Below are 24000 nucleotides of genomic sequence, written 5' to 3' on the forward strand. Positions count from 1 at the left end.
GTATACATATAGTTTGAACTACTATTATGTATTTTTTAAAAGTTTCCGTGCACCTTGCAGGCATTTCACTCTTGTGACTGTTCCTTTAATGACTTGGATAATAGAGAAGAGAAGATACTTATACAATTTGCAGATGATATCAAGCTGGGTGAGTTTGCAAGCACTTTGGAGGATAGGATTAGAATGCAAAATGATCTTGACAAATTGGAAAATTGGTCTTAAATCAACAACATGAAATTCAATAAAAACAAGGCAACATAGTGTGCTTAGGAAGGAAAAATCAAATGCACAAGTATAAGATGGGGATTAACTAGTTAGGTGGCAGTACTGCTGAAAAGGATCTGGGGGTTATAAAGGACCACAAATTGAATATGAGTCAACAATGTGATGCAGCTGCAAAAAAGGCTAATATCATTCTGGGGTGTATTAACAGGAGTGTTGTATGAAGACACAGGAGGTAATTGTCTTACTCCACCTGGCACTGGTAAGGCCTCAGCTGGAGTCCTGTGTCCAATTCTGGTGGCTGTACTTTAGGATAGATGTGGATAAACTGGATAAAGTGTAACAACCTAATAAATCTATAACAACTTTAACAGTGTTCAGGGAATGGAAAGCTACTATAAATTGTTTTTATTTGTTCATTCTTATTTTATTGTTATACTAGCTGGATGCTCTTTAAATGTCTGAGTTGTTTTGGAGGGGATAGGTTATAATTTTGAATAGCAAATTAACAGATAAATTTGATCCTTTCTGAAAGGATCCCTGCTGAGCAGCACAAATTAGGATTTCCATCATCTGCAATATTTCAGTGGACTAGGAGGAACTGCCTATGTATTAAATTTAGATGGCAAAGTAGGGTTGAGTTTGACTATAAAAATTTAGCCAGATCCAACCGGATACAGGCACAATATTACACATTTTGGAGTTTTCTTGCAAGAGGATGCACTGATGTCATTTTATTTTTTGGTGGCAACGATAGCTGTCTATTTTAATGGCATGGTTTCTGGGTTTGCGGCCAAAGTTTCACAAGTGCTGTTGCGCTTCAAGGAGGGGGGTGTCGGGATGTAACTTGTTGAAAGGCAGCTAAACCGATTTCCTATTTCTCGGGTCCCCACAATGGAAAGTCCGGCCAGGATCCAGGGGCTGGATCTGGGCTTTGGTGGTTGAGCTTCGCTCAGGGGCCAGCCTCGCTACCTGCGGGCGGCTCCAGCGCGGCGCCGGGACACGGCTACAGGATTCAGCCCGCACCTTTCCGCGGCGGGCAGGGTGGGTGCTAAGAGAGAGGCGGGCGGGGCAGAACGAGCCTCGTGGCTGCCGCCTGATTGGCTGAAGAGCCCGGCCCCAGGTTATAAGAGCCGCCGGCCGCGGGCACCGGGCGCTGCCGAGCCTGGGAGCCTGCCCGCGCCGCCCGGAGATTGCCGAAGCGCCATGCGGCGCGCCAGCCGAGACTACACCAAGTACCTGCGCGGCTCCGAGGAGCTGGGCGGCAGCGCCCCCCAAGAGAGCTCGCAGCAGCAGCCGCAGTCGGTGCCGCCGGCCCATCCGCACCCGCCGCCGCCTCTAGCCTCCGCCAGGGCCCTGCTGGTCCCGCTGGTGCTGCTCGGGCTGGGGCAGGTGGTCTGCAGCGTTGCGTTGTTCTTCTGCTTCAGAGCCCAGGTAGCGTCGCGGCGCCTGAGCAGCCCTGGGGCAGAGAAGGCGGGAGGGGAGGACGTGGGTGCCGGGTGCCTCTCGGGCTGGGCAGAGGCGGAGGTCAGGTGCACAGACCCTAGTGTCTGCAGAGTAACCCAGGGGCGCGTGCACTCGAGCGCCCGGGGGATTGCTCACTGCAGGGGTTGGGTTATGAGACACGGGCTGTTTCTTTACATCTCTTGCTTACTCTCCAGGTGCTCTTGATCTGAGAGGCGGGGGAGGAGGGTTGGAAGAAGGTGGGCTCCAATCAAGGGAGTCGTGTCCTGGGGGTGAGCTGGGCAAACTGAGTTTATTCACTTCTCACTTGGGGGAAAACGGAGTCTAGTTCAGGACAAGTTAGTTTTACCCACTTCTGTTTCTTACCACTGCCCCGCTGATTAAGGGGGCCATCTGCCATGCTTGGTCCATGTACGCTACACCCGGATGCTTAGTTTCGCCCAGGGGTGGGAAAGTTTAGAAATAGGCATCATACTATGATGATGACTGTTTCCAGGACATCCAAAAACATACAGGTAAACGAGAATTCAGAAAATAAAGGGAATAATTTGAACAAATCTAAACTAGGTTTGTATGTATGTATGACCCTAACAAATAAGTTTTCCTGTGGCACAGAACAAATAGGGCCCCTAGGCTGAAGTCTGCATTTTATTTAAGTTATCATTGGCTTCCTTTTGGAGAATAACTACTTGCAAACTACTACAAGAATTGTCCCAGGATTGTCTTTAGAGACAACCTTCCTTGTGAATTTGATGCTGCTGCTCTTCACTGTGGAACTTGGTGTGTAATGGCTGGCACAGGGAAAAGATACCTTCTGTAACTTGTTAGCTTATTTCCCAGGAGAGGAGAATTAGACTACCCTACTAGGCCACAAAAATATGGCAAAGTAACGTTTTCGATTGGGCAATGCTATGCACATTAGATCTGAGCTGCACGGAGATAGGATGGGAGGGGTCAGGCTACAGTGTTATGCTTTCTAGTGGTTTAAGCTGTTAGAGATTATTTTTTGTTCTTGGAAATTACACTGCATTGGTTGGATTCACTTACGTATTTTTTTTTGCCTGGTACTGCAAACTTTCTCAAAGGAAGTGGGGGGCTGACGTTTGCTCTTTCTCAGGGGTAAAACAAAAGATGGGTCTCTTTCAAGTTTGCAAAAAAAGGAGATTACTAGTTCAGAATAGGTGAACTAAAGATGCTGTAGAATCTGATATAAGTTTTACTGTCCAAAAACTGGAGATATGAGTTTTAATTAGGGTGTTAAGAAGTTTTTATATGTATAGTACAAACACTAGTCTGTCTTCATAGAAATGGTGCTTTTCTTTTCATTTGAAGTCCGTGAAGAAGTGGAAATCTATTTTTCTTTCAGGTCATGCTTTAGGTAGACAGAATTGTTCTTGGGCCCCAGGACAGACTGGATACATTAACAACAAAATATACTCTAAATCTAGACCACCTACAGATTGGCTGCAGTACAAATGCATGCACATTTAAATAAGTGATTGAAATAAAACAAGTGACCGTTCCAAATTTATTATAATATTGTTTATATTTGTTACTCGCACCTACTTATTCATTCCTTTCTATTTTCAATTATTGCCAAATGCTTTGTGTTTATTAGTTACCTTTAAAAGATATGTATGACCTGTTCCAAGCTTATACATACTTAATTGACTATACCTTAGCAGAGTGACAGTTCATTTATGGTACTTATTGTAAAGTAGGTTAGAATTACCTGTTTTTTTTGGCAGTGAAATAGACTAATGTATTTAGACTAAGTAACTCAGCTTGTAGGGTGAAAAAGTATTCTCTCCATTACAAACCCATTGAAACATCTCCATTAAGACATCTTAATTTATAGAAAACACCCAATAGTATGTTAATTAGTATGCTATGAAGTCATTGCAACTAAACTTGTCAAAATAAACAAAGTACATTTAGTCATATAGAATCCTTGACTTTTTTTTTTTTTGCCTCTTTTTGAAGTAAACAATGTGAAGTCTGTGAGGTTATACAGGTGTAACAAAGGGCAGAATTATTCCCATGGCATATACATTATTGTTTAGTCTGCATAATGTGGAAACAGCAATATAAATATAATTCTACACTTAGAGCCTGATCCTCTGACTGATCTGAAACTCCTATTGACTTATAAAGGATTGAGTCCTTTATTTGTAAATCTGAACTAGTTCCAAAATATCTGAATGACCCAACTTGATACTAGATTTGCACAAAGTATTTCTCTACAATTTGTAGACACAATGAGACTTCAGTGTTCTTTAATGTCGTCTCTCTCTGTACGGAGAAATAGAATAGCTCACATAAAATACAAGAGAACGTCATTAATTCACACTATTGAATGGTAACCTATTCCAGATTTTCAGAAATTTTGATATAGTCAGAAAGGGAAACAAACAGAAATTATGCTGCCTGACAAAATGCACTTAATCATGCAGAGCCTGATTCAACTCCATGAGATCAATGAAAAGACTTCCATTGACTTCACTGTGAATTGGAGCCTGACTTTTGACAAGTATAGCTTAACTATTTATGATGCTGATGTACTTCATAGTATACTTACGCACCTTTTAGTATATTTTGTTAAGGTAATGACAGCGTAGCAGTAGGAGTCTTCAGAGCACTCTTCTCAAAGCTGCTGAGCTACTCAGCGGGTAGTGGTGTGTGGATTAACCAAGTGTGAATTAGAAAGGCTTTACTGAACATTTGGAAAAATATCCCTTTTAACACAAGACCATTTCACAAGCTTTTTTCATATACCAAGTCTTTCAGATTTCTGTTACTATTCTGTGAGTAAGCCAACCAACTAGTGGATAAATGAGAACTGGCTTGTGTAATTTATTTGAACTTTTTTTGAAAGTGCCACAGAAGAGGCTGTTAGGGAAAGCAAGTAGTGATAGAGTGAGAGGTGAAGTTCTTTGCTAAATTGGAAGCTGGCTAAAAGGCAGAACAGCAGCAGGAATAAATGGTCAGTTTTCAATGTGAGAAAAGGTTAATGATGGTTCCATACAAGGGCAGATGTTTAATAAACAAAGCTGATTGAAATATTTTATTTAAAACCTTTTTCAATGAACCTGACATCTTTGGAAATAAAAAATGTTTTTTTGAAAGTGTTTGGATTTTTTTCAATTATAAAACTAAAACTTTTTCCAATTTTCATGGAAAATGTTTTGGGGTTTGTTTCTTCCCCCTTCTCTCCCTTTCCCCTCTTTTCCTTTTGGCCACTAGAAGAGGGGAGGGAAGGAGTCCAAAATAAAGTTTTCATTTTTTTCCAGAAAACTTGAAATTTTTAATGAAACAAACGTAACCATTTTTTACCAGCTCTATAAATAAATGTATTCCTTTGGACTCTGTGGGGTGGGAGAGGTTCAGTAGGGTGACAGACTTTACCAATGAGATAATATGTAGGTTAATCAAAACTGGAAAAGACTGAGGCACTTCAGTGGGGCATAATGTACTAGAATGATGGGCCACATGTTGGCAGGTGAAATTTAGTCTTGACAAATGCATGGTAATGTATATCAGAAGAAAAAGTATGAACTATTCATACATGTTTGTAGATTCTACATTGTGTAACCGCTCACAAAAAGTGACAATTTGATACTGTGGAGAGCTTAATGAAAACCTCAACTCATTGTGCAGTGATAGTGTAAAAAAAAAAAAAAAAAAGGGGGGGGGGCAAGCTAACTGTTAAAATATGTAACAGATAGGACAGAAAATAATACTGAAAATATTGTAATGGCATTCTTTTGACCTGAATATCAACAAACTTGGAAACTATTTTGATATTTGATTTTGATTGTATGTGTGTGATTAATTCCCAATGCCTTTCCTAAAAAAAAGTCTTGCCTGCAGCTTTATCTCTCTCTTTCTCTTCCCTGTGCCACAACTGTGTGTAATATCTATTTGATGCTATGGGAATTTGGTGACTAACTTTTATAATGTTCCTCTGATTAATATTGAGGATTCCTATAAACTTCTGTTTAGAATTTTACTCAGGTAAGCTAATTTTCAAAAACAATAAAAACAGTATGGGAATGGCAGTGGGTGGGTGAGTATCCCTTGAAAGACTGCAGCAATCAACTAGGTTAACTGACCACCACAAATCAAATGTTCTCCCTGAAGCCCTATAGTTTTCTAACTTCACCAGAATTATTTAAACTAATCCTGCACATCTTTTCAGAGCAATCAGTAATCACATAAATTTCGCAGTATATCCGCATCAACCTTTCTAAGTACATTCATAAAGATGTTCTCCAGGGTATTGTCCAATAGCATTTAGTAAATGAGGTACTAAATTAGAGATAATCCAGATAAATACTTTAATACAATCCACTGTTGATCTTGTTCAAGCAACATTCCATTTGATGCACATGATTTATTGCCTATTGATGATGTCTTTGAAGCTATGCTGCAGATGAACTTGACTTGCTGTATACCGGATCTGGCCCCTACAAAGTTTGATCTTCTGTTTGTGTTACAACACCCATGTCCGCTTTTTTTCAGAAGCGTTTATTTTGATTACATTCAAAACTGCAGTAGTAACCTCTTGGCAGTAGTGGTTGCCACTGAAAAGTAAACATATACTTGAAGTTACTATATTGTAGATAAGAATTTCAAGGGGGCGCTACATGAGTTAGAAACCCAACTCCTGGTGAATAGCCCTAATCCCTCAGGTCCCTTTGATAATTCCAGCCTACATTTATTATTCACTGCAGTTTGGCATCTATTAGTAAATATTAATTTGTTTTAAATGGTGATCACTGTGTTCTAAAATTCACTCTTGATCAGAAGTTTTGGTTTTTTTTATTTTAGGCTAGCTTGAATCTTTTTCATTCTCATGCTTTAGAATGCATATAAAGGAATTCATTTGGGGTTTTTTGGCTAGCAATTCTGTATCAGCTAACCGTACCTCTGGTATTCCATTAAGTTCAATACTTTCTTTAACATGCTTTCCATTGATCACACATTACATTTGCATGGCCCTGTGTTCTGACTTCTTGAGTACAAATGATACATATTTATTTTTGCTTGGGCTCCTGAGAGAAGGCTGCTTTATTTTCTTTTCTTCAGTATGTGAAATAAATGGTTTTATGATTCAACTCTAAGACACAGTGCTTACAATATTTTAAATTCCAGTCACTCTTTAAAATAATGTAGAAAAAGAGCTGCTTCAAATTGGATGGCAATAGATTCTAAGCCTATGCTTCTAAATCTTAACATATTTGATTCAATCACAGAAGTTAGAGCCTAACCGTACTTTTTAAATCTTCAGTCCATCCCTCTGCTAATGTAGGAGTATTCTCCATGGTACATTTTATAGTGGGTTTTCTAGCTGAGTTTGAAAGTTCCAAGTATTGGGCTTCTACCACATCCCTCTCAGGTGGCTGTTCCACAGACCAGTATGTCTGGCTATTGAGATGTTTTCCCTGATATTTGGCCTAAGTTTTCTCTTTGTTCGTTTCATTGCATTTCTAGTTGTTATAACCTCCTTGTACCATGTTCAGTAATTCCTCTCCCTTCATGAGGTTTTCACCCTTCAAGTATTTGTAGGCTATTACGTTTTCTCCACACACTTGGTTATCACCTAGCCATGCTTATATGTATTTAACATCTTTCCTTATAAATGCCTCAAAGCTACTGATAATTTTTGCAGTGCTGTCCTGAACTGCTTCAGTTTGTCAATAAATATCATGTAATGTGGTGTACAGAGTTGAAGGCAGTTTTTCCTTGTCACAGACCAAGCAGAGAGAAAATTGACTTTACCACTACAAAATGTTGTTCATCTTTTAAAGCTGTTTGACATAAAGACACTGATCCATGTACTGGCGTCTTCTAAGCTTGATTAATCTATTTTTTATGTAATTACCCAGTGGTTACAGTTGGTGCGAGATCATTCTTCATGTGATCAGGTTCCAAATGTACTGATCATTTGTTTGATTCATTCCAAACTTATTAATTTTCATGATCTCTGTTCCATTTGCTGCACAGGCAAAATATAGAGTCCCTTTTAAGATTTCATGGAAATACTCTGTCCTGTTATCCCATGTCCTACAGCTATATATCCCTAGGAAATTTGGGGAAAAAAGGATGAGTAAGTTAAAATAACTCTAAGTCCAGCACTTAATCAGCAAAGCATAATGCATATTAAAAGAAACTTTTTTCATGCTCCTACTATATCTGAAAGTCCTTATGAGTTTATCTGGTGTGATTTTACTTTAATATAAGACATCTATGTTTTTGCTTACCATTTACTTATTTTGCGTGAATAGAAGTTTTGTGTGTTGAGAATATATTTTATAGCAGTAAGAGGTAAGATTAGTATGACATTGCATTGAGTGGCTTACAAGTGTACCTTTTGGTTATACAGAGTTAAGGTCTATTGGACAAACTTAGATTATGGATGTTCTTAAACCTATTTCAGATGGACCCTAACAGAATTACAAAAGAAGACACTCGCTGTTTCACAGCACTTTTAAGACTTCAAGAAAGCACAGATTTGCAAGAGACAACACTGGAAAATCAGGAAGCAAAATTAATCTCCGAATCATGCTGGAGAATAAAACAGGCTTTGCAAGGAGTTATGCAGAAGGTGAGTGCACCCTGAGAATTAAACTAATATTTAAACTTACGTGAGCTTCTGAAAACCTAGAGAGAGAGAGAGAAGTTTTTAGGGGGGGAAAAAACCTGTTTCCTATTACTTCACATAGAACTAGTGGTTGCACTGTAATCTTTAACATGTTTGGTATTTTGTTGCATTTGTTCATGAACCCCTTGGTAGTGGTTCACCATGTCTGTATGCAGACTAATGGTGCTTTGACTAGCATTTTTCTCTTTTTATTTATTTATTTTGTTTAAAGAGGAGAAAGTTTGGATTCACACTAGGAGGAAAAACAATGTTTGTGGTTAGTTGATTGGCCAATTTGTCACTCAGGCTAGTCCAAATGGTAGTAATTTATCCCAGTATTTGTATAGACTTATCAGCATTTTGGTTTTGAGAGAGTTAGAGTATCTTTTTTCTTTTTTAACCTCCAATCTTCCTGATTGTGTCCCTGGTGAGTCGGATGGGACATCATTCTTTTGCCAAACAAGATTCCCAAGCAGAGGGAAGGTGGTGGGCAAACAAAATACATCTCTCCTTTTTTCCCCCTTTGCCCTCCGTGCATGGAGTGGGATTCCAGGAGTGACACTCCCCCATGTGTGAGAGATAACCGCTCCTGTTCTTTGCACAGAGAACTCAGTCTCCCACATGCCAGTTCTCTCTGTTGTGTGGGGACCGTTCCTCCTGAGGGAGAATGAGAACTCTGTAGGCCCAGGGAGGGAGCTGACACCACTGTGCAGAGTGCAGGATAATCTTACAGCAGTGGGATAGTAGGATAATGAGGACAAACACAAGATAGTTTGAAATAATTCAAGATACATTAGCAGTCATCTTACTTTACGGTAGCTGAGAATATGGTTGTCTACCCTACGTACCTTTTAGTGACACAGCTGTGCCGCTATGTTTGGGGGGGAGGGGTTTCACACCTCAACAACAAAAGTTTTGTTCAGTTTCCAGTGTAGACAAAGCCTATGTATCTGGTAGAAAGGGGCTAAAACTAGACAACACACCTTTTAATATAATTTTACAACAGTTGCATTGTACACATGGAGTTGCACACATACCCATTAGCAGATCCTTTGTGTTAATGAGTCTGAACAATGTAATAAGGAAGTCTTGATTAGCATGATAACTAGGTAGCTCCTGCTTGGCATTTCAGAGTTACAGCTTACTCCCAAACACTAAGGGCACATCTTCACTGACACGTCAGCACTTTAATGTGGCTTGTGTAGTCGCAGCACAGCGCTGGGAGAGAGCTTTCCCAGTGCTCTAAAAAAACCCACCTCCACAAGGGGCGTAGCTACCAGTGCTGGGAGCGTGGATCCCGGAGCTGGTGCACTGGCTACACTGGCACGTTACAGCGCTGAAACTTGCAGTGCTCAGGGGCGTGTTTTTTCACACCCCTGAGGGAGAAAGTTGCAGCACTGTAAAGTGCTAGGGTAGACAAGCCTGAACAGGGAAATTAGTCAGATAAAGTCATTAGCCATAATGGGGATGTGGGGGGAGAGGGGAAACTGGACAAATTTGGTGTACCTGTCACAATCACCCAGGTTCCTAAGGGCAATTTATGCTTTTGATCTCCTAGCACATTCATATGAGTATTTTGTGCTATTTCAACCTAATTGCCATCTAATAAAGAATTATTACATTGCTGAGAGTGCTAAATCCTTGACTTTTGTTTTATAATAGTCTCATGTGTCAGAATCCCTTGGTCCATTACTTCTTTGCCTTCTTCTGTACCATGGATTATACCATAGGTTACATGAATGGTACAGACTATTTTTGTCTGAGGATAATTATAATAACTCCCTCAGTTATATGAACTCCTGTACATTCCTAAGATTTCAGATATTTTGCCCCTTCCTTCTGTCCAGCCTGTCTCCTTCAAAGACTGTCAGGAAAATTTGGACTCAGCTGTTGGTGTTCTCCTAATATTTGCTGAAATCATCCACCATATACTTTAGAGGGGGGGGGAAAGGAGTTAATGGCAAGTGTGCATATTTGTATTCTGTGTGTATATAGTGCATTACTCTTCCAGGGAGCTCTGTGGATGGAGTGTGTAGTTTCAGTAAGTGAATGGGAAGCACTATCTGCTGGTCATTCACTGCTGGTTAATCAACAAAGGCGTTGGCTTTAGTGGAAGCTGCATGTCCTGTCATCCTGACTGATGTTTATTTTGGTTGATGGCTATTAGTTGAAGAGAACAGTAAAATTTCTCTCACCAAAATAATCCGATTTTGAATTTATTTGAACACAGTAAAAGAGAGTGTCTATATGAGACACTGGGTAACCAGATCTGCATCCTAGTTCATTTGGCCCTATGTGTTGACACTGAGGGAGGGAAGTCAAAATAAGAAAAATAAACGCTAACTTAGCCTCACATGCATCTCTTCAGCTGAACGAGCCTATATCCCAACTGTTAAAGGGCCAATGTCAAGGTAAAAATCATGGGTTGGATTCTGTGGCTTGCACCATCTCCATCTTCACTGCTCCGACAATGCAAAGTGGCTGGAAATTGGCTGGATCTCTCTCTTTGTTCTAGCCCCTGGTATAAGGGGCATACCGGGAACATGGGAAAGCGTTGCTTTCCTATCAGAATATCACCACATGTATGTTTTTAAAATATACACTTCCTTATTTGCAATACTAATTATACAATAAGCTACTGAAATGCAACACTTTAAAATCTAATTAACTTCTTGTCATTTATGATTTTTTACTTTTTGCACTTCACTCAGTTTGTCCAATGAAAATAGACTAATCAGTTTCATGTTCTATGTAGCAGGCTGCATTTTCTAGTTCTTTGTGCACTGGTACGTATCTGCATATGTTCCTTGCATATGTATAGATTAGTGTTTACATCCACAACAGGGACTTATCTGGAAGTATTTTAGTGCTCCCACTAAAGTCATTGGGTGTTTCATTGCAGGATGGGGCCCAAAACATTTCCCCCTTAAACAAAAAAAAAAACACAAAAAAACCCCCACCAAAACTCATTAAAGCATTTTCTAACTAAATCTAGTATTTATGCCGATATTACTTGACACGTTTTTGGGTGATGGAAATGTTGCTTAGAGAGCAGCATGTTCAGGGGCAGCATATTTAAACTATTATTGTTTTACAAGTATCAATAATGTATTACGGGGTTGTTCATCCTTAGTGTGGTGTTTCCTCATCACAGACCAGATTCTGATCTCAAGTACCTGTGCACATCTGGAGTAACTTTGTCGTCATCAGTGGAGTTACTTTAGATTTACACTGATGTAGCTGAGATCAGAACATGGTCTCAGCTTTAGGTAGACAAGTAATATACCGTAATTTTCTTGTTTGTGGTTGCATGGCTTGGCTTGGCTGCTTTTTTTCTTTCATGTAACCCTAAAAGCCCTTTGGCAGTCCAAACACAGTGACCACACTTTTAAAAAAGACTACCATAAGTCTGGCAGTAAAGAGAGAACGACAAACACATAGCTGGGGTCAATCTATGAAGTAACACTTTTTTGGCAGTGCTCCTGGACCCTGGCAGCTTCAGGCCTAAACTAGTCTCCTGCATGGCAACAAAACACTTCACTGCTAGACCTCCAGGATGGCCCTTATAAAGACTTCTATGTGCTTAACAAACATTCTAAGCACATGTGGTTATTAACAAAGTGCTTCAGAGGCAAGGTTTCAGAGTTACAAGTTGTCCAATATTTGTGATCGTGATCCTGCAACCTCTTCTGTAACAGATACTGGGAATACTGATATTAAGAGTTACAGGATTGGTGTCTTTAATGTAGTTTCTGGAGAATTCTTCAAACCGCTGAATTTCCTGCAAGATGATCAGAATCTCTTCCTGGTATCAATTAGTTTTAAATGAGCAGAGGTAGTAGCATTAAATATAGCACCATAAGGGATTACTGTAATATAGCTGAATGTCAAAAGGGTCCACTTAGGTTTCAAAAGCCTGGAGGCTTTTTCAAACATATTTTCATCCCTTTGTTCGAGACTGCGGGAAGGGAAATTGCACAAAGCCCAAGAGAATAAAATTATACTAAGCTCTAGAATTCATAAATTAATTTAAAATAGCTTTTCTAAAAATAGTAATATTAGATACAAATAAGTACAATTTCATAAGTACAATTAGACTTAGGCTTCTATGTCAGTTAGGTGCTTTTGAAAGTTTTACTTGTAATTTTAGGTCTGATACCTAGCTATCTACCGGGAGGTAAAGTGTTGCATCCTTTTGGTAAGTAGAATTCCCAACTCTCCAGGAATATAAAACACCCTACCCCTTGATGGCTTGTGAAATGTTAGACTAGCAAACCGGATGTAAACCCCTTAAAACAGCCTGCTTTTATAAAAGCGAAAATTGCTGTTCTGCTCTGATTTTTTTCTGCTGGGTTGTGTGAAAACCCAAGGGGACCTTTACTGAAATAGACATTCTGTTTAATAAATAAAATAAAGTGTAAAAAAAAAAAAAAATTCATAATATACCAGGATAGTCTCAGCAAAGGCTTTTTTCTGTTTTATGAAAATAAGACCTTTGTAAATGCATCATATGTTAAAAAATTCACTAAACTGCCGATTCATTTGGTTTTGAAATGCTTGCCTGGTTAGCACTGAAGATTTTGGGGCAATTTAATACTTGCTGTAGAGCAGTCTGAGTTGAATTTCTGGCCTATCATTGTGGTGGTTACTACATGATTATAGTAAGCCCAATCCTACAAACATGCACATGCTTAATTTTACTACTGTGAGTAGGCCCATTGAAAATGTAGACGTGGGTCAGCGTTTGAAGGATCAGGGCCTTAGAAAGTTTGTTTGAATAGGTGACTGTGACTGCCTGCAAAAATCAAAATATGGTGCATTGTAGTTTTAAAAAGAAATTATAATAAACTATTAAGATTTGGAACATTGTTTATATCCGGGTTTAAGTATACAGAGTAAGACTGAAGTATGTGACTATGACCTGAAAATTAACCTATAACTGGGAGTAATTTGGGGTGTTACCTGTGTTCTATTCCTGCTTTGTGCAAATCCTAATTGTACTCAGTTTGCTGTAAATGTTAGTGAGGTAGAATACATCTGTGACAGGGTACATCAGTGATACTCAGATCTCAGTGGTTCCGGAACCAAATTAGAGTTCAGTGTTACCCAAATGACCCACAGTTGTGTGAATTCATAGTTTCATTTACTGTAGTACTATATAGTCATATTTAAACAGTATGACGGGAAATATTTATTTTAATTTTTATTATCCGTATCAGGGGTTGGCAACCTCTGGCACGCGGCTCGCCAGGGTAAGCACACTGGCGGGCCGGGCCAGTTTGTTTACCTGCCACGTTGGCAGGTTCGGCCGATCGTGGCTCCCACTGGCCGCGGTTCGCCGTCCCAGGCCAATGGGGGTGGCAGGAAGCCGTGGCCAGCACATCCCTCACCTGCGAGCCGCGTGCCAGAGGTTGCCGACCTCTGATCGATCTCTCTCTCTTTTATTTTTTATATATATATATATATATATATATAATAAGAGAATCTCACAGCAAAATGACTGATCAAGTATTTTATTAACTACAATTGGTTAATATAGTAGAAGCATACTGATAGGTTGTTAACTTAGATTGGTTAATTATTAAATCACACAGTGTTTTAATACCATGTGCTGCAAACATTTGCAGGAGACACATTAAAGAGCCACTTGTGGCTCATGAACCACACTGAGTATCACTTGGGTAGATGATCCCTGCCTGGCATTGTGCCAAAAAGGGATTAGTCTCCTGTGTCAGATACCCCTGAAACCACTGCTGGGATTGTAGAAGAGTGCAACTTCATGAGTGCTTTACTATAGTTCGCTGTACAATGAAAGCAATTAGTCTTTGTGTGGTCTCTCAAGAAGGATGTAATTTACAGTAAATATACTTCCTAATCAACTGGACAGTTAACTAATCCCTTCAAACAAATCTAGGACTAAATAATCATGTCCCCAAATTGCACAGAATGGGAAAATTACCAAGCAAAATACTTCCATGGCTCCGAAGCAACACAATAAAGAAGGGATTATCCCCTCTAGGGAAGGAGGATGGGGGCTGGCCGAGGGATGGGTGGGTCGGGGCTGGAACCAAAGGGTACTAATCTCATGGATGCTCTGAAATAAAGGGCGTCCTCGCAGAGGGCCTGTCCATCATTATGCTCTCTAGATCTTCCCCCTCATGGTGGCATGTCCTGTTCAGGGACCTTGTACCTATTGGCACAAGGGAATATTCAGTGCCCACTGTTGTTGCTCTTACCCCTTCAAGTGAGGTAACAAGGTCCGTGTGGGTGGATAAGCGGTTGGTGCTGTAGTTCATATTGGCACAGTAGAACTTTGCTTACGTCCAGTCTTGTGTGTGACTAAACCGCAGCTTGTGCTGACCCACATATTCTAATAACTGGCATGAAAGCAGAAGAACCAGTGAGGGGAAGGGGGCTGAATTACAACTTTCCCACCAACATTGGGGAGGGAACGCTTTGCAACTTCAACAAAAATAAAATTCATCTGCTGATTTGCTCAGCTGTACAGCAGAAAGTATCTTATCTATAAACTCATCAGCACTTCAGCAGAGCTACTTTACTTTGATAGTCATACTATGACTTTCATGCTGCTGTGGCTTTCCATTTTGGTTTAGCATTTAGACGCCTACTGAATTATGCTCACTTTCCCCTTTCAGCAGATATCTACACACACAGAGCACCTTCATTTAATTGTGGTTACAAAGTTACATAAAAGCAACATTTCCTTGATATTTAGAATTGGTGTTACATATCAAACTCCACAAGATGGCAGTAATTCAGAATACAATAGATTATTGCAAATTTAGATGAATATCTAGGAGCTCTGTTGCAAATAATATTGAGAATTGGCAAGAGAACAAACAGTAAAAGAAATAATAATGCATTACAAAATGCACTTGGTTCATTTATTTTGGTAGTCCCTGTCCCAAAGAATTTAGACTAAAGGATAAACCTACAGAAAACAGGGACACATTGAAAAATCTGAGATGAGGGATTGATTATGATGTCTGCATCATAAAACCTCTGATTATTATTTATTTGTATTATCAGACTATCTGGAGGCCAACTAAGGTTGGAGTTCCTTTGGGCTAGGCACTGTACAAAACCAGTATGGCAATCTCTGCCCCAAAGAGTGTGCCATATAATTACACAAGACATGCGGTAGGAGAAGGAAAGTTTTACCCCCATTTTAGATGGGGAACTGAGGCACTGAGAGTTTGACTTGCCCAAGTTTGCGAAGTCTGGGGCAGAGCTGGGAACTGTACCTGGAACTCCTGAGTCCCAGTTTTGTGGCTTACCCACAAAACACTGCTTCCACTCATTAAAGTTACAATTTCAGTATCTACTTGCGAAAAAGATCCGGACGGAAGTAGATCAGGACTGGAATGTTGGGGAGTGACTGTTCAGGAGCAGAGGTGCATATGTGGCAGCTTAAATATCTCTTGGTTTTGCTATGCCTGGCTCTACCAATACATAGCTTGTTTTCATTAACATTGAAATTCACTTACAATTTTAATTAACACTTGTCCAGGCTGTGCTTGGGCCTTGTATGAATGTGCAAGGTGCCTTACCCATCTCATTCTTGCATACTCTACAAAGGGCCAGGCACACTTGCAATCCCTTCACTCATTTGTGTGCAGGGACAGCTGCCTGCTGATCTCTAGGGCACAAGCCCCATCCCAAAGGAAGAAGCATCATTGTCCTTCTGCAACAGCCCCCGTAAATGGCTGGTTGTGAAGGAGAGAACTCTCTGCAGCCTCCTAAGCACCCATAAAGGGTGATGCAGTCAACATGCTCAGCCTCCCTGAATTCTTGTGAATGTGACTGCATGCTGCCCCTGTATGGCACAGTCTGGCCCCAGGTATCTAAATTACTCCATATTGCACAATGTTCAGTGTGACAAATATTTACTTTACTTTGCTCAATACTTGGTGGTTCTGACCATTTACACTTAAAGAAATGCATTTACTCTAAGCACAGTGACATTAAAAGGTTGTAGCCATCCTTTCAGCATGATCTTCAGTTTTCAGACAGTACCCCTGATAATTGTATAGTCGAAGATATTGTGAAGTAATTATAAACACCATCATTCCTGTTTTCCTTTTTTGGAAGTATTGGACATAGTGCCCCCATTATAGAAAGGAGCTGATTCTTGTTGACCCTTGTGGTCACGTTTTACATCCTGGAAGGTTGAAAACATATATTCCAGACACCTGAATACACAGTGATGAAAAATTATTTCAACATTATCTGCAGTACAGTACATTATTGGGGACATGACAGTATAGAGTAATAGCTCTTTTTCATTTTAGGAGATACAGCGCATCATTGCTGGAAGAGAGCCACCAAGATCAGGAAAAGGTAATAAGTGGCTTATAATAAGTATTTGAAATCCTACTAAATTTGTTTCTTTTGAGTTAATGTAACTTCTTTTATCTCTAGCTATAATGGAAGCACCATGGTTTGATCTGTCCAAGAGAAACAAACCTGAGAAGCAGCCCTTTGCACATCTCATTATTGATGATAAAAATATTCCAGCTGGTAAGTTCACTTTTAATCAGATATTTCTGTAAGAACATTTTGGCTGCATTACACAGTTTTGAACAATACATAAAGCCCTGGGACAAAGACTTTCAAAAGTGGCTGATGATCAGGACTAGTAGGAGAATGAAATACAAACGAAGGGATGGATTTTAAATTGGAAGGCTGTAATTTTGTTAACTTGAATGGAGGTCTTATCCCCCACACCCAAATACCAGACATTGGAGTGCAGTGTGATGCTAAATGGCCTCTGTGCCAATATCCAGGTTTGAATCTAATCCTTAGGACTCAGCACTCCTCTGGATTTTCTTGCTTTTCCCCTCAAGGGGGAATGAGGGTACACATGAAGGGCACCTCAGTCTGTGAAGGCTTAAGGTCTCCTCTTCCTCCTCCAGGCTAATTGGGGCCACCGTTCTGGGTATTATGTTTACTCCTGGGAACTAGCCTCTTTGAGCCTCTCACTTGCACTAGACCTCAGATATGGTGGTGCCAGCAGATAGCTTGCCCACACCACACTTCCGGGTACCTGCCTCCCATCAATCCAGTCTGTAAGTTCTCCCAACCACATCAATCCCTGTGTCTGATAAACATGCCCATTTTCCCTGTAATGCTCAGGAACGCCACCCCTGAATCTTCTGCGTGTGATCTCTGTGCCATCAGTGTTCACAAAGACTCTGGTGACCTTTTGGTTCACACTCTTCCAGGCCCAATCCACAGAAGCAGGGTTGATTGCTCCAGTCAGACCCACCTTGTGAGCATTTCAGTACAACCATGGTTGGCGACCAGCAACAGTTGGGTACTCTGGCTGATGTTCCTGTTAGCTCCCGAGTCTCAAATCCACCCCCATCTAAAACCCAAGATCATTTTCCCTTCAGTGAATATTCAAGACAGAGATAATTTGCCCATCAGGGAGCGCTTGGCCTACAACATGCTGCTCCTCCTAAATCATTAGAGACAGACAACTCTGCCCTGAAAACCCATCTGTGACTTGCCTGCTGTTTTCCTTCCCTCCTGTGGGCTCAATGCACTATCAGGTGTCTGCAAATCCAGACATCTGCCCTTGTTCCCATTGTAGGGAAGGCATAGGCTAGAACATTTCAATCACGAGTCCAGCCACCTGGATCCTTCAGATAATCAAATGCCTCAAATGTTGCTGCACAGGTCATAAAGGAATGCATGCCAAAGTTTGCTGGACTGCACCTTCTACACAGACTAAAACCTTTCTCAATATTGCAGCAAATGGATATCTGGTAAGGTAGCTGCCATTGCCATGTGCAATACAATATCTGGCTCTTGTGCAGGGCCAGAAATGTTTCTATGGCTTTCATTGGACATACTTGTTCATCTGGGCATTCTCTTAGCTCTGTTATGGATCCCCACTTCTGCTTGTTCAGCCATCGACCCTTATTTCACCTGCCCCTCTGCCAGTCCAGTTCATGTCTGGAACTGTCCCTTGGTTTCCCAGACATGACCTGGCCAACACTAAACACTACGAACGCTTAGAGCAATGCCTCTTCCCCGCCACGAACATACTCTGGAGGCAAAGCCTCAACTGACCTAAAAGATCTGTATAGTTATCTGTTGCCTGGCATCTTCTATTAATCCTTCACATTTGGACCAGCCTTCCCAGAGCTTCTTGACCAAGAATCCTCTAACAGATCAGCAAATCTCACCAGCCTGCAATGAAATGACAGGCCAGGGAGATTACCTGATGTGGTGGATGCTGCCAGTCCGTTGTGTACGAACAACTCTGTATATCTAGTCACCTGAAATGGATGCTGAATGTCAGTGAGGCAACGGAATTTTCTGTCAGTCCTAGCAATGTTAGGAGCCATGGCTCTAGAAAAAAATAAATCACTGGCAATGGGTCTTTGGTGAATGCTGCTAACTCCGTGAATCCATACTATTGTCAATACTGGGAACATGTTCTTTGTTGAACATCAGAATATTTTTCAACACAACACAGATGTCTTTAGCTGCATTGCCCATGGCAACCTTGCAGACTCTGTTAATGTGGTGGACCACTGCCAGGTTGTCCCACCAAAAATGAACCTATTGGTTACTAAATTCTTCACCTCAATGGTGACTGCTACCAATACTGGAAGAAAGTCCAAAAACAGATCTCTCAGTATACTTCTTTCTAACCTATCCTCAGGCCATCTCTGGGCACACCAAGTCCTTCAGTCATATGTTCTAAGTCCAACTACATCTGACACATCTCATTGTATTTGTAAATGGGAACCTAGCATCCAATGAGATCACCAGAATGATACCCCCTAAAACTATTCCAAAAATTCCTTCCATGCTATCAACTATTCCCTCATTTTTTTTTTTTAAATCACCCTTACAAAGCATTGAGGTTCCTTAACCGTTAAGGTGGCAGCTTCCAGGTATGCACAAAAGCCGTACCCAGAATCTGCCAGTTTACACACAATTTAAACAACCTATATTTACCTATAACCACTTTGGAATAACTTATGACCTTGATCACCTCTACTAACACCCCTAAATTATTCACCTTCCATTGTATCCTGTTTTGATTCCCAAGTATATCAGCCTCCATGGGAGAGCAAGGATTTTGGGTGCCTTAGTTTGTGGGTCCCCAATATGAGAACTTAAAAGGGCCTAATTTTCACAAAGTGCTGAATACTTACCCTCTTAAATTGGACCCTTTAAAGGTATCTCAAGTTGAGGACCCCAGAATTCGAGCCCTCTTGAAACTCTTGGCCTGAGAGCTCCACTAATTGGACCACCTAGAAATATAAGGATCTTGTTCCTGTACAGTTATTACAGAGCTAGAATGATGTATGAATCACCAAGTCTACGTGACTAAGCCATACCCTAGAGTCTTGTATTCATTCAAGCTTTGAGTTAAGCCTATAAGCAGATAATTTTGTATGTAAAGGCTTTTCTGTTACATAAGTATTTGGAGTATTTTCCCACTTGCTTATTTTATGTACCTCAAGTACAATATACGTTGTTATGCTATAGCAAAAACGCACAGTTACGTTGATTTTTTTTAAGTTTTCCTTTATCTCAAGCTAAAACCATGTTTACTTTTTATTGCCTGTGTTTCTATGAAATTTGCTGTGCCCAATAAATTAAATGTGGAAGAAATATGAAGCTGTCATGCAGGGGAGAAAGGGAACCTGCTACTGAACTTTCCAGATTTAGTTTTCAGATACTGTAGTCTATTTACTACAAACATTCATATGGTTCCCAACACCATAATCTGGCTGTGTTTACATGGTAGACACTTAATGTACAAGGAGCTAATCTCCCATGTTGCCCACAATGTTAAAATGCATTGATGAAGAAGACTAGTAAACCAAATAAGAAAATTGATAAGTCAGGACAAAAGGTTCATCTTACACCAGTTTATGAATAGGCCCAATCTTAGGTTTATGTGTATTTCCAATAGTAGTGAATTCCATTGGCAAAGAGGAAATCTCTCCCCCTCTGTGATTTGACACACATTACCAGCTGATTAAATTAGGCAGGTCTACACATAGTCCACGTAAAAACATGTTTGTATTTCTTTCCCTCCCTCCATCCTCCACCCATTTTTGTTTCATCCACCCGTTGCATCGTATTGACCAAGATAAGCTTTACTGGGCAGGGATGGTCTTCTTTAACTACATGTACTAGGCACTGTGCAAACAAAGGAGCCTTACTGTAGCCTCCTGGTGCTACTTCAGTACCACTAATAGGGCCCTGGTTTGGAGAATGGTTCCTGTGAACCTCCGCTTTGGGACAGTTGCCTGTGTTCATATGGGACACTAGTGGGTCAGAGGGAGAGGTCATCGGAGACGGCTGGTTGGCAGGACAGTAGGGCTTTGTGGGTGGTAACCATTTTTTATTTATTCAGTGCCATAAGTATGCGTGGCTTTTTAAAATAAAAAAAATCCCTCCACCAAGGAGCTCACTGTCTGTTAATTGTTAACTAGACCTTGAATTGTATACAGAAGTTTACTGCCAGCCCATGCAGTGTGTGTTACACAGATGTATTATTTGCGCCTCCACCTATCTGGATTAGTAGGAGAAATAGATAAGCATAAAGTTAGGCAAGTGCAGGTAGAGCAGCAAACAGAGGTGGTTGGGAGTCATTGACAATGTCAAAATCAGCTGAGAGATTAAGAACAGACAAGAGGACCATAGACTTGGCCAGGAAGAGGCCATTGGTGACTTTATAGTGGCTTTAATGGAGTGGAGAGATGGCAAGCCAACTTTAGGGGAGTTGGAGGAAAGAAAGTTGAGACCGTGTATGTGGGAAAGCACATTCTAGGATGCGGTGGCCAAACTTACTGTCAAAAGTTCAAGAGCTGGGGTGTGCCTGACAGGGCTCGGGGTTTGTCTTGCAGGGAGTGGGGGTGGCCACTGTTTGGAGACAAAGGATTGAGGGAGATAGGTAGTAGCTACTGGTCCAAACAAAAGCTGAAGAAGAGGTCCTAGATTAGAGAAAGGTTGACCATAAGGGTGAGGAAGAAGATATGGCATGGAGCAAGAAAAGTCAGGATTTGGGATTAGTTTGGATACTACGAGAAATCTCTCTGAAATTAGAAAGAGGAAGGGAAGACTGGGAGGGGCAGAGAAAGCCGGCTTTGTTCAGAGAACATCTGTTTTGGCTTTCAAGATATTTTGAGAATCTCAGCTGAGGAGAGACAGGGAAATTATTAGTCATGGGGGCTGCGGTGCAGGAGTCTCAAGAAGATGATTTATTTAGCAAGGTAAAAGGCAGAGGTGAAGGAGGGAGAAACTTTGTACCTGAAAGTACAAAGTCATTGTGGACTTTCCTGTTCTCATGCTGCAAAGCACCTCTGAAGATAGGGGGAGGGGAGAGCATGGAGATGAGAAGACAAGGTTACCGTTTGGTGGGACAGCCACTGTGGGAGTGGGTACAGAAGTGTGTGTGGAGTTGGAGGTGGAATCAACAGATGATGAGAGGGGGAGAGATGGAGTTGAGTACTGTAGAAAAGCTGAGTGAGTCAGTCTTGAAATGAGTACATGCTTGGGTTAGTGGTGAGTAATATTGAAACAAATTATGTGGTGATGGAGAGCAGTACTTGGTAAAGTCCTGATTAGTTATCAAGACAGTGGTTACCCTGATTATATCAGGTAACTATACATTATATTAATACTAACCAAAGCATTTAAGAATAAATAGTTAAGGAGAGCAAGTGTTTTTCCTTGGCTAGTGCAAAATCCACTCTGAAGTATGTTAAATAAACATGTTTTTTACTTGGGACCGTTTTTAGCAATTGATTCCATATAGGATTTGCCAAGATCGGATTATTGGTGAAACAAACCTCATATCCTGATTCATACTAATAGCTGATGCTCCAGAGTAAGGGTGGGTAGGAACAGCTAGTTAGTTGTATTCACAAGGGGAGAGGAAACTTCTTCCTGTCCTTTGTGGCAATTGGCTTATATTCTAAAGCCTGAGACTTATTTGACCTTATCTTAGCCTTTTGGCTACAGTGTCTCTCTCCCCTTCACTTTTACCCTTTACCTTAGTTTATATAGCTACCTTTGTTACTGACACTAAAAATCCAGCCATGGTATCTCTTACTTTTGTTCACAAACATTTTCTACAAAGTTAACGTTCTGCTAACCTCTTTTTCCCTAGGCACACGCAAAGTGAACCTTACATCCTGGCATCATGACAAAGGGCAGGCAAACTTATCGAATATGACCTTCCGTGATGGAAAACTAATAGTCAATCAAGATGGGTTTTACTACTTGTATGCCAACATTTGTTTTAGACACCATGAAACTTCAGGAGACCTAACTAGAAGAGGGCTTCAGCTGATGGTGTACATGATTAAAACAAACCTTAAAATAAGACGCTCTGATGCCCTAATGAAGGGAGGAAGCACCAAATATTGGTCAGGAAATTCAGAATTTCATTTTTATTCTGTAAACATAGGAGGATTTTTTAAACTAAAGTCTGGAGAAGTAATAAGTATCCAGGTATCAAACCCATCATTACTGGATTCATCTCAAGAAGCAACTTATTTTGGGGCATTTAAAGTAAGGGATCTAGACTGATTCTTGATATTGCCTGTAAATTAATATGTATTTTTTTAGGACTTTTTTTAAGTTTGATGGTTATATAGCTGGGCCAGAGACTACTGGGAGACATGATTGAAAAAAATCTTTAGGGCACAGTTGCAGTAACTGTAGGCAGAATATAACTCTTCAGGTTGAATTTTGCCCTAGGATTGCTTCAGAGAGATCCCCAGAAAAACATATTAGGGTAAAATTACACAATGGGCCTGATTCTGATCTTACACCAGTTTCATGCCTGTGTAACTCTACTGGCTCCACTGATTTTACACTCGCGTAACTGAAATCCAAATCTGGCCTGATGTTCTTGCGTCTTTGAACTGCTAGTTCTAAATTCCACCCTGACTGACATGCTGTTACCCTATTGACTTCAGTGTAAATATGGGACGGGGCAGAATGTGGCCATAGAATTCATTAAGGGCTCAGTCTTACAAGGTGCTGAGTGCTCTGTCCCTGATCTAGCAAAATAATTGAGTTTGTTGTAAACTTAAGTATGTAACTAGTCCCATTTAAGCGAGTGGGGCTATACGGATACTTAAAGTGAAGCATGTGCTTGCTTGCTTTTGTTGAATTGGGGCTAGAGTGGTCAGTCCTTACAGGAATGACCCCTAGTTCACACCATATGTGTTGTAGCTAATCAGGTACTACATTTGGATTATTTAGAAAGGGCTCTTTTAGGGAATCTGACTTTACAGTTTACTTGCAGTTATAGATGACTAATTGCAAGTCTGATTAATTATCATTGCACATCCAATTACATATGAAGAAATCTGAAGTGTTAAATTCCTTTGAACTGTTACATTGTGCCAGAACCCGCAAATACTTTTTTAAGAGGCAAAATATGTATTTTTATAGTCTGTAATATCTAAAGTTATATTTCAGATGTAATGTTTTGTGCAAAAAAAATTGTAAATTATATTTGTCCTATAGTGTTTGATACAAAATATTTAAAATCTCTTGCTGTTGTATATTTAATGTTTTTAAACTGATTTTAATGTATGTTTAACTGGTGCACTTTGTTAATCCCAATGGGAAAATTGCAGCTAAAAGATTGTTTGCAATTA

The 24000-nt window shown here is 40.4% G+C and overlaps 1 protein-coding gene across 1 annotated transcript; it reads left to right on the forward strand.

Annotated features, from left to right (window-relative positions):
- The first annotated feature begins 1428 nt into the window (after nt 1-1428).
- On the forward strand, nt 1429-22918 carry TNFSF11 (TNF superfamily member 11). The gene is made up of 5 exons (XM_065423613.1): nt 1429-1656; nt 8126-8293; nt 16642-16690; nt 16772-16870; nt 22497-22918. Exons 1-5 carry the CDS (start codon nt 1429-1431, stop codon nt 22916-22918), a joined length of 966 nt encoding a protein of 321 aa, XP_065279685.1.
- The last annotated feature ends 1082 nt before the right edge of the window (nt 22919-24000 follow it).

This window comes from Emys orbicularis, chromosome 1, assembly GCF_028017835.1.
Source record: "Emys orbicularis isolate rEmyOrb1 chromosome 1, rEmyOrb1.hap1, whole genome shotgun sequence".
NCBI lineage: Eukaryota > Metazoa > Chordata > Testudines > Emydidae > Emys > Emys orbicularis.

Excerpts from the sequence above, each read along its gene's own strand:
- TNFSF11 (XM_065423613.1), top strand. The coding sequence starts at position 1,429 with ATGCGGCGCGCCAGCCGAGACTACACCAAGTACCTGCGCGGCTCCGAG. Across the intron at positions 8,294-16,641 it reads TGCAAGGAGTTATGCAGAAG|GAGATACAGCGCATCATTGC; the intron begins GTGAGTGCACCC and ends TTTTCATTTTAG. Across the intron at positions 16,871-22,496 it reads TGATAAAAATATTCCAGCTG|GCACACGCAAAGTGAACCTT; the intron begins GTAAGTTCACTT and ends CTTTTTCCCTAG.